Here is an 11,049-nt window from a genome sequence, read left to right as displayed (position 1 = left end):
CTCGGTCCAGGAGCGGTAGATCATACTTCAAACTCGCCATGGGAATTAATCCTGAATTTGCTAGTAAGAAATTAGGGTAAACCTAGCAAAAACGCGAAACCTGGTACACTTCTCGTGTGCACGTAGCGAAGTATGTAGATCTCCTAGGTACACAAGCTTGGTGCGTATAGCAAATTCGCCTCTAGGAAAAATCAGCCTGTAATGGACAGACCTCTCGGCTGATACTCTTGTACTTTTCCTCGGTGCGCGTGCGCTGCAGTAGTACTCCTCTGCTTTCGCTTTTCTCCTGCTTCGCTGGCCGACTGCTGCTGCTTCGATTGCTTGCGCGGCTTTTCTCCTCTGCGCGAGGACAGGAAACACTGAGTCGGACTGGGAATCGACGAGACGACGGGAGCCGCCGCCGTAGCCGATAAGATCGATTTCTTCGATCGGGAAACAATCGCCGGTGGTCGGGAATAGTAGATCGATCTCCAATGCTCTGATACCACTTGTTATGAAAATAGATGCACAACGGAGACACGAATTTTTACATGGAAAACCCTTGCGGGAAAAAACCACGGGCGCCGACCGGCAATGATCACTATAGAGGAGATGATTACAAACATAGGGGAATCACAATGAGAACGTCACCCCTTCCCGTACGGCTTACAAGAGTATATATAGGGGATAATAGAAAGACACCTAATAGGACTCCTACTAGGAAACTAATCCGAATATATTGTGGGCCCAAAATTCGGATCACATATTTAACACGTGGTCCAGGGCCAACGAGCTCAGGATTTTGAGGGCCGGATAACTGCGATCTTTTTGCCGCCCTTGCCAGCAACCTCGACAGAAGAGACGCCGACCTGCCTAATCTCGCGGACAAAGTCCACAAGCTCAAGAGAGGTATGACAATGCACGCCTACAACAACGCTGCCCTACTGACGACGATACGCGTCGATTGTTGGATCATGGAGCAGCACCTGGTGGACCTGATCGACACGACCGTGGTATCACGGCGTGCTGCACCTGAGCCTGGAGGCAGCATCGCCCTTGATGGTGGTGGTGGGGAGGCATAATGTCTCCTTGTTTTTGTCGCTAGAGCTGGAATCCATGATCTTTTCCAACGTGCATCAAGTTATTTCTCTAAACTCGGGGATGGCAATGATAGCCACATTTTCTTCCTCCTTCAGATCACGAGGAAAATGTAGTTTAACTAGCAATCTCATATAATACACCGTCTCCCAGTGTTGCAACAATCGCATGAAGAAATAATCTGGTTTTCTTTTTGAATATACTATATAGCCAATGGAAGGGTGTTTTGGTTGTACCTCCCACCGGTGGATGTACTAGCATAGTAAGAATAAATCCCACCATTGATTTTGGTAATAAGGTGGAAGGACAATTAAGTAATTATATTTGTATGATAGGCCGATGCTTGCCAGCCACCTAGCCCAACAGCGTTCAGTCCTAAGCTCACGAAGCAGAAGGATGGTCGTCGTATCGCTCCTGGGCATCGTCCGCCATCGACGGTCGCATTTCCCTTCTTCACGTGAACATGGGGACGGGCACATGGCGACTCCGCCCTTCTCAACAGCGCTGCCAACAATCGACGCCAATCATTGTCCGAAGCGGCTACTATAAAACCAGCCCCGAAATCAACATTGATAGCTGAGCGCGGAAGAAACGTCATAGGAGATCCAAACAAGATGACATCACTGACGCACGATATTTGATACCGGAGTTCAGCCGAGGGCTACATCTCCAGGGCACTAATTACAGGCGCTCCTCCCCGATCTAGCATTTTCAGCGTATTAGAGTTACAACGAGCTGGCGCCGCCGCCGCCACTTGCCGAGAGAGAGAGAGACGGGATACGAGAGATGAATGGATAGGGTTAATCTGAATAGATAGAATTAGATGTGGATAGGGTTGCTTCGTGGGTATTCTCATCATTATAAAAAGTTATTATATTTCATTTCTTTTTGAAAAGCAGAGTCAAATAAGCAAACAAAAAAAGGTCGGATTAGTAGTTAGGTTAGGCTTCGAAACATAGTCATATAAAGAATTATCCCATATATATAGTATGTTTCCATAAACGGAGGCAAGATACAACTCAAAACAAAACATGCATGTTTTTCAGATCATGTTTGAATTGCATACTTTATTAATAGTGCAAACTCTACTGTGCTACCAACTCTCATGTGGTAGCTGCAGTGCACGGTAAAAAAAAATCACACAAGTACTTGTACTACTACTACTTCACTGTGCCACCCACTCCACTCATTTTTCTTCACCATGAAGATGAATTTTCCCCCAATCATTTCACCAAGAAGCGGAGAAGCCGCAACAGCAATGAGCTCATGGTGGTCATGGCGCCGCCTCTTCTCCTCGTTGGATAATAGATGGGGCAGCAAAGCCGACGCTTCCTCCGGATCCGGCACCTCCTCCTCCCCTCCCGTCCCTCAAGCTCAACAAGCAGCAGCAGGGGCACGCTGCCAGGAAACCGCTCGCACGAAGAAGCCTCAGGAGGGCGGGCCGGCCAAAGCCCAAGCCCAAGCCGAACCCTCGCAATCGCAGCTACAGCCCGCGCCCAGCAAGAATCGTCCTTCACCGCGAAAGGCCATGCCCAAGGTATCCAAGGCGAAGGTGCAACTGCAGCTCAGCGACGGCAAGCCAAAGAAAAAGCCAGCCCCGACCTCGTCTCAGAAGCGTAACAACAAGAAAAAGCTGGTGGCGGCATTCGAGCGTTGTGGTCCAGGGCCGATGAGCTCAGGATTTTGGAGGCCATGGCTAACCACGTGAACACCCATCGTAGCACTCTGCGGGATACATGCTGTCTGTTTGCCGCCCTTGCCAGCAGCCTCGACAAAAGAGACGCTGACCTGCCCGATCTCGCCGACAAAGTCCACAAGCGGAAGAGATGGTATGGCAATGCATGCTTGCAGCAACGCAGCCGGACTGACGACGACAATACGCGTTGATTGTTGGATCATGGAGCAGCACCAGGTGGACCTGATCGACACGAACGTGGTAGCGCGGTGTGCTTCACCTAAGCCTAGAGACTGCGTCGCCCCCAGGGGTGGCGCTGGGGAGGCAGAATGTCTCCTTGTTTTTGTCCCTGGAGCTAGAATCCATGAGCTTCTCCAATGTGCTTCAAGTTATTCCTCTACACCCTGCCATGGCGATGGCAGCCACCTTTTCTTCCTCCTTCAAATCACGAGGAAAATGCAGTTTAACTAGCAATCTCAAATAATCCACCGTCTCCCAGCATTGTAACAATCGCATGAAGAAATAATCTGGTTTTCTTTTTGAATGTACTATATAGCCATTGGAAGGGTGTTTTTACTGTACCTCCCACAGGTGGGTGTACTAGTGTAGTAAGAATAAATCCCACTGTTGATTTTGGTGGCCATTTTAGTCATTTGTTTAATTAATCCCGTCTCCTCATTCGTCGCCGCCCTCGCATTTTAGCATCGTCGTCCGGCTCTTGCTGTGCGAGCGGCGGCACCTCGGTGCCTCTTTCGTCGGCGGCGAGAAGAGCTGAAAGAGAGAGGAGGAGACGGGCAAGCGTCGGCCTCCGTGAGGGCGTCCTGAAGGTGAAGGGGCGAGCCAACCTCACCGTCGACGCCAAGGACAAGCTCCTCCTCCAGCTGGAGAGGCGAGACGCCAAGAGGGCAAAGACCTCCTCGGCCGCACCACCCACAAGACGTGTCGTCGCTGCCCTGGCAGTCCGGCCAAGGTGAAGAGAAATGGGGAGAGAGGAAGAGAGAAGCGAGAGCGGGAGGAGGAAGAAGGATGGAGATAGAGAGGATAATATGTGGGCTCCACACTTTTTTTTTGTGTGAATGACTAATGGGTTGCACACATTTTTTTTAATTATAATGCCACGTAAGCGTCACGTCAGCGAAACCACTCTCCAAAACCGTTGAAAGAGTCAAATTATACTGGTTTCAATAATCAGGGGTCGTGATATATGGTATTGTGGTTCAGGGATACGAATCAGATTTGGGCACTAATTAAAGGAGTGAAAGTGAACTTATTGTTGGTAGCGCTCGTAGAGATTCTCTAATAAACCAAACACAAAGAGCCCACTGTCCATAATCTCCAGCCCAGTAACAGCCCAATGGAACAAATTGCATATATCCACGGAAGACTCAACAACAGCCACAGGCGGACACAGTCCTCACTCCTCCTCAGCGGCTCAGCGCAGAGGTCTCGTTCCGTGCGGTGCCCCCTGCTGCCGCCCATGCCGCTGCGGCGCGGCGGAGCCCTCCCTCTCAGCGCCCCGCGGGCGGCAGCCGGTAGCCTCCGCGGAGGCGGCGGCCGTGGTGCCGCGCTTCTCCACCCGACCTGCTTGTCGCCGCCGGGAACAACTGGCCGAGCCTTGGGCCTCAGGTTAGCTCTGCTCATTGTTGTCTTCTATCCGTTACTTGAATTTTGTTATAAAATAAAAAAAAAAGAAACACCAATTGGCAATTGGGTTCCAATTAGACTAAGTTCAGTACTAGGGGCATCAGAAATTGGGATACTTGGGGTTAAGACTAATTCAGAACTAAATTGTCGGAGCTATTGGGAGGTTGGGCGTCAATTTTTACTGTCACTTTTGAATATGTACCTTGTACCAGTTTCTTTCGAGCCCGTATGGATTGGGGGAATTTTGGGGGAGCAGCAGTTTTACCTTCTCCAATTCATTTGCGCACATATTTCTAGTTGGGGGTGTGTGCTGCGACAGTTCCGTGGCACTTTTAGTATATCTGGTTGTTTATGTTTATGATGAGTTCGTGCTACCTGAACCATGTCCATAGTCGGGATGTTCATGGATTTAGCACATTTTTTGCTGACTGTTAGTCCGATTATATTGTCTGTTCAGATTATATTGAAGTTAAGAAGCATATAGGTTAATGTAAAGCTAGGCACTGGGCTGATGTAAGTTGGGGGTTTGACTGTTTAAAATGAATATAATATGGGCTCACCCAAACAAAAAGGATGGAATAAAGGGAATTGCGTTGCACTGCATGTTGTTAGGAAATGCACGCCTGCAGATTGTGCTCTTGAAGGTGACATGGATGCAGACTTTCGACAAAGTATTGCATTTACCTTCTTCAAACAGTATTGTGATTATGCCACTAGGTTCCATACAAAATATAAGAATTCGGCACGTAATCGTTATATAATATTGATTTGTGGTATACATTAGATCTTATTACTGATAGTACCCATTTTTAGTTTATATGGTATCTACCGTGTTGTATGCTTATACCATTTTGAATAAACAAAATAAAACAATAGAACTAATCCATCTGTCAACAAATATATGACACTTTGGACATGATAAGATCGCTAGTGTGTAAATTTGACCGTCAAAATAACTGTAATACATTGTGTTGCCAAAACATTTTTTAGTCACTTAATTGTATTATTTTGACATGAGAAATGTAAGATAGTTCTCTATGTTGTAGTGGTCAAAGTTCAGAATGTTTCCCCACAAAATAAAAGTTCGGAATGTTTAACTAGTCAAATTCGAAGTTTCATATTCTCTGGGGGATGGGAGTAGACGAATTGCTAGCTTCAAAACTGAAGCCTTGTACAAATTGGGAAAAAAAACATGATTGGCGCTGCGCAATCAACTTCTTAAAATCTCTACCCTGTAGAAGCTTTGGCACTTTTGACTCAATATCTCCACTCTGTAGTTGCCAGATGAAAAGAACCAGATGGAAGCCAGTCTTTGCCTTGGAAACAGGTGGACCATCTAACGCTGACAACCAAGATTTCGAAGATGATGGTGGCTTTCTTGGCAGAACAAGGCTGGGAAGACTCATCCAGGCTGCTGCGAGGGAACTACTTGAAAAACTGAATTCTGCCAGGAACAAATCCCCCACAAAGATTTTCCTTGTGCTCCTTGGCTTCTATACCGCCAATGCATTGGCAACAGTCCTGGGACAGACTGGTGACTGGGATGTTTTTGTTGCTGCTATTGTAGTGGCTACCATTGAGGGAATTGGCATGCTCATGTACAGAAAACCGGCCAGTAGGCCTCCTGGACGATTTTGGTCAATGATCACAATGGTGAACTACTGGAAAGCCGGCGTATGTCTGGGCTTTTTTGTGGACGCGTTCAAAGTGGGAAGCTGAGTTTCCAAATCACCTTCTTATATGTACTTACAAGATTCATTCAGCTGACAATGATACAACGAGTGAACTCCAAGGGTCGAAGCTGTTCCTGTGGTGTTGTATGCAGATAGATATGCTGTGAACTTTACTTCGGCTATAAAATGTACATATGATGTAGTCTTGTCTTGTATGAAATTCATGTAGATATATTATACTCTAGTTTGATGCGCATCTGTTCCTATAGACAAATAATGAAGCCTGTTGTAAGATGACTCTGTAGTTGGCTATGTCCACACCAGGCACACTATTTAATTAGCTACTTGTCTTATTGACTATTTTCCAAAAGGTTATGTTTTCTTGCTAGCTAGTCTCTCCTGTTCAAACAATGACTGAACCAGGACATATGTATACAGTCGCTTCTGTTTTGAATTTCACTTAGTTAGTTGTAATAATTTTATTTTGAGCTATAGTGCTAACCAGGACATATGTATACATCACTGCCTAATTTTGGCCTAAATTCGAAAATTTTCCTATATTTAGAATCCTTTTTGTCCTGTTATAAAATTCACTGCATGAATTCAGAAGACCTATGTCTAAATATTCTTTTTGGCTTGTCAAATTAATGTGTTCTACGTAGGTCAAAACAGAGAAATTGTGTGGCATTGTTGTCACTATTTGAAATTTTAAAACATGTGGAATACTAAAAAGAAAACAGAAGGAGAAAAAAAGTGTAAATTTCATAAAATCCCATGTTTTGGGTACAAGCTATAAAAAACCACAAATATTATGTCATTTGGCATTAAATTCTAGGTATTATGGTTTAAATGTTTCACGAAATTCCACTGTTATGCATTTTTGAGCACGGATTAAGGCAAAATTCAAAAATATAGAGTACCTATAAAGTTTTAAAAATTATCAAAAATTGAATAAATGTAGGGTTTCATGATACACGGAGACAAAAAAAAACCCTGTGATTTTCTGCAACTTTCTACCTATTTTTTTTCTGAAATTTACTTTTAAAAGAAAATCAGGAGCATCTAGAGTCATCGTCTCCCTATCCATCCATTCTCTTCTCCGATGAGTCCATGACAAGCGACCGACCACCTCCACGACGACGACCCACCACCAGCAGCGGCGGCGGCGGCGGCGGAAGATGAGACCTCCACCCGCGCCGCTCTCCGGCCGCGCCTCCCCGCCTCCCCACCTGCTCCTCCTCTCCAACTCCTCCCTCGCGCCGTCGCTGCCCACGGTCGCTGCCGCCTGCCGCATGCCTCCCGCCGCGGCGGCGGCGGCTCGCTCCGTCTCCGTCTCCACCGCCGTCGACGCGCCCACGGCGGCCGCCGCGGAGCCCGCGCGAGGGGACGCGGCCCCCGCGCCGGCGGCGCCGCCGCGGCGACGGCTCATCCTCCTCCGGCACGGGGAGAGCGCCGCCGGGGAGCGCCTCACCAGAGGTACGGGGCCCCCATTCCTTCTCTCTCTTGCCTTCCTTTCTTTCGAGAAATCGGATGGTTTACACCTGACAGTGGATAGGAGCATCGGCGATTTCTCTTTCTTGCGATAGGGAATATGATGTACATTTCTTTGCTATGCTCTGGCTGCTCAAAAGATTGGATGAGATAGTGCACTTGTTATGCTGTTTGACACATTTCTTTACTAGTGTTGCTTGCAGCAGAATTACAATGGTCCGATGAAATGAAACAATGTACTTATTCTAGAGAAATGTTGCTACATATACTACTCAACAAAAGGGCTATTGCAGTTATCAAAAGAAATGGTTCCAATGCATTTACCATTTGTGTGTTATATACTTCACAACATTAGTTTAACGGCCAACTCTTTGAATAAACTAGGTGATTCCCCGCACTTTGCTGCGGGAATTAGTAAGCGATTCTCAATATTTTTTTTTTGACAGTCAAGCTAGGAGTATAACGGGAAAAAAAAAACATCAGGGTTAATCAGTACTTATTGTGAAACAAACAAATGATACTCGTGCTTTATTGTGAAACATATTGATGATAAATATATGTTAAACATTATAAAAATGATAGATATACTTATTAAAATATTATGCAAATGATGTGAGGGGTGCTGATTGGATATGCTTGCATGTTGATTTGTACAATTAAATAAATTGTAAATAATGTTGTATGTTTGCATGAGGTTAAATATGTAATTATTGCAAGTGATGATGTGGCATGGTTGTGTGTTGAGCTATAACTTTATAGAAAGTATAGATGTGAGAAAAGGGAACCGGGTGAGAAAGAGTCAAAATCGCCATATGCTCATTTGTTGTTTGTTCGATGTGCTAGTTAGTACGCACCATTTCGGTAGCCATGCAGTAGTATGATAATCCCGGATGTCTTTGTTGTTGATAATTACTGGCTCTTGCATTTATTTCTAAAAGACTAAACACCATTTGGCATGGCTATCAATGTCAGATCATGACAGACCTCTAAGCAAAGCAGGGAGAGCTGCTGCAATCAGTGTTTCTAACAAGCTACAACAGATGGGATGGATACCTGAGCTCGTCCTATGCAGGTAACCACTTAGCTTTTGTAAGAAAATCTGTATACATTGATTATGTAGAAGGCTGCTAATGGACAAAAAAGCTTGAAAGGCTGCTAATGCAATATGAGTGTTTTTCTGGAACTTCTTTCCGTTCAGCAGGGTGCAGATTCACATTAGCTTTTTCTCTACCTCCCCCTTTCTTTGCTCTTTCTTTTTTCAGGTAGGAGTAGATCTTGTGTCGCCATAATTGATATGGTATTGCCATGTGAGTTATGATTGCCTTGGATGTGTAGTGGTTCATCATATATACTCTACCGAGTTCTTTTTGGTGATATCTTGTTTCAGTGGAATGTACATGCCTGGAATACTTCTCTATTATTCATTATAAGTATCATCTTGCCCATCCAATTATTTGAACTTATGTCTCTGAAATGCCTAAAATCACATAAATTGTTTTTCTGGTATGCATATAAATAGAATAGGCCATCCACCTTAATTTTTTTTTATCCTTCTTCAATACAGTGATGCAACTCGTACAAAGGAAACTCTTAAGATCTTGCAAGACCATGTTAAGGGATTGTCTGAAGCAATCGTTCACTTTATCCCAAGTTTCTATTCAATTGCAGCAATGGATGGTCAAACTGCTGAACATTTGCAAAAGGCAATTTGTCAATATTCAAGTGATGAAATCCTAACTGTAATGTAAGTCTTCTAATTTGTTTCCAATCATCCTATGCTTTGAATCTCATGCTCAGATTTTTTTTTTCTTCAATTCCGATCATGACATTTTTGTAGAATAAATATTCAGGTGTATGGGACATAATAAAGGATGGGAAGAAGCAGCCTCTATGTTCTCTGGTGATTCAGTAGTGCTTAAGACATGTAATGCTGCATTGCTTGAGGCTGAAGGAAAATCATGGGTTGAGGTTAGTATTATTCCTGTGACCAAAAGTTGATTCCTTTATTTCCTAGTTTTTTTACACTTCTATTTTGTGTCTGATGCCATACCATCATTTGGATTACTTGTGAATTGTCAGTTGAATCTTACGGCGGGTTACATTCTTAGAGCTGTTATTGAACCTCCATTGAAATGTAGTTCTGTTGTCCTTGCATCATGTAACAGTGGTCCTAAAAGGCAATTTAGAAATCCAACTATAACATATAACATATGATGTACTGCTTGATTTCGAGGAAATCAATGTATGACAAATTCGAACCCTCAAGACTAAACTAATGGGGACACACAAATTTGGCAATGCAACTAAATTTTCATAGGCCCATACCTTGACAGTTGTTAATGTGTTATGTGTATGTGAGATGAGGAAATATTAGCATATATAACCATTAGTTGATCAAGTTTCAGTAGCTTATGCAACTTGGTTAGTCATGTGGAAGTTGGTCTTATGTGAGATTCATGAGGTGACTTGGCCTCATCCAATGTTTTCGGTTTGTTTGTTGATGGCTAAGTTTACCACACCTCACTTTGTCACAAGTGTGTTATGCCACACAAAGTGAGGCTAGCAATTTGTTGGCTAGAAGTGTGGCTAAGTTTCGCAATAATTTCAGTCTATGACGCGTAGGAACAATGATTAGTGTGTACGCGCAAATGTATTCTCTTAGGGGGGTGGGGGGGGATGACTCGTATGAAAGCATGTCAACGCTATCCTTTAGTACAAGAAATTATTATTCCAATTATTACACTGCAAATTGAATTCCAAAATTGATAATACGCCTATTGTAACCTTTGCAGAACCTTTGCAGAAACACACACAAAAACACGTGCCACCGCGTGCATGCTGTGCACACATATAAGTATAGGCATGAAAGGCCATAGTTCTGTAAACACGTCAATTTGCTCGACATATTTTTTTTTTAAATACTGAGTCTCTAAATCGTTTGGTGTTAGAAAATTTGCTAAATCTCTTTGCAATATGGTATGCAGGCCTTTTCGCTGGCTGGGCTTGGGGGATGGAAGCTTCATGGCATTGTAAAGCCATAAATCGTTGTAACTAAAGATAGATGCCATTTTTGTAGCTGTTTTCTTAATCCTCATTTGGTCATTTTTCCTCTTGTATAAGTTGTAACAATCGTTAGATCTCACCGAAGGAATAACATGAATAGATAGATGAGATAAATGAAAACCTCTAGATGCATTAAATACCAGTACTGTATCTGATAAAGCCAAGTTTATAGAGCGGCCAAAAAAATGCTTGGTTCTATCTTATAGGTATAAGTTCACTTTGGCTACCTTGACTAGTCACCGAATCTGATCACCCAATTATTAAAACCCAATTATTAAAACCAATGTAATTTATCTTTCTCAGTGGTTTTGAAACACGGTTTAGCTTACTAGCACCTACATGGAGGTGTTGATCTTATCTTCGTTCCACGTGATGCTTATGTGGCATTAGAATTAAAAGAATATACATGAGATCATTTGTCATTCA

General features: G+C 43.8%; 2 protein-coding genes across 3 annotated transcripts; both read left to right on the top strand.

Annotated features, from left to right (window-relative positions):
- Positions 1-4,163: 4,163 nt before the first annotated feature.
- On the top strand, positions 4,164-6,528 carry LOC127785359 (ycf20-like protein). The gene is made up of 2 exons (XM_052312790.1): positions 4,164-4,378; positions 5,674-6,528. Exons 1-2 carry the CDS (start codon positions 4,230-4,232, stop codon positions 6,113-6,115), a joined length of 591 nt encoding a protein of 196 aa, XP_052168750.1. The 5' UTR covers positions 4,164-4,229; the 3' UTR covers positions 6,116-6,528.
- A 608-nt stretch (positions 6,529-7,136) lies between these two features.
- Positions 7,137-10,765, top strand: LOC127785358 (uncharacterized protein At3g52155, chloroplastic). Of its 2 annotated transcripts, none has more exons than XM_052312789.1 (5): positions 7,137-7,545; positions 8,533-8,632; positions 9,125-9,304; positions 9,411-9,528; positions 10,545-10,765. In XM_052312789.1, the coding sequence occupies exons 1-5, from the start codon at positions 7,248-7,250 to the stop codon at positions 10,599-10,601; spliced, it is 753 nt and encodes a 250-aa protein (XP_052168749.1). In that variant the 5' UTR covers positions 7,137-7,247; the 3' UTR covers positions 10,602-10,765. The 2 variants fall into 2 exon arrangements, with proteins under 2 accessions (XP_052168749.1, XP_052168747.1); XM_052312787.1 differs by lacking the exon at positions 10,545-10,765 and adding an exon at positions 10,353-10,495.
- Positions 10,766-11,049: the final 284 nt, after the last annotated feature.

This window comes from Oryza glaberrima, chromosome 9 (genome assembly GCF_000147395.1).
Source record: "Oryza glaberrima chromosome 9, OglaRS2, whole genome shotgun sequence".
Lineage (NCBI taxonomy): Eukaryota > Viridiplantae > Streptophyta > Magnoliopsida > Poales > Poaceae > Oryza > Oryza glaberrima.
The sequence above is the reverse complement of the archived record's forward strand: the minus strand, read 5'-3'. Positions and strand labels throughout refer to the sequence as shown.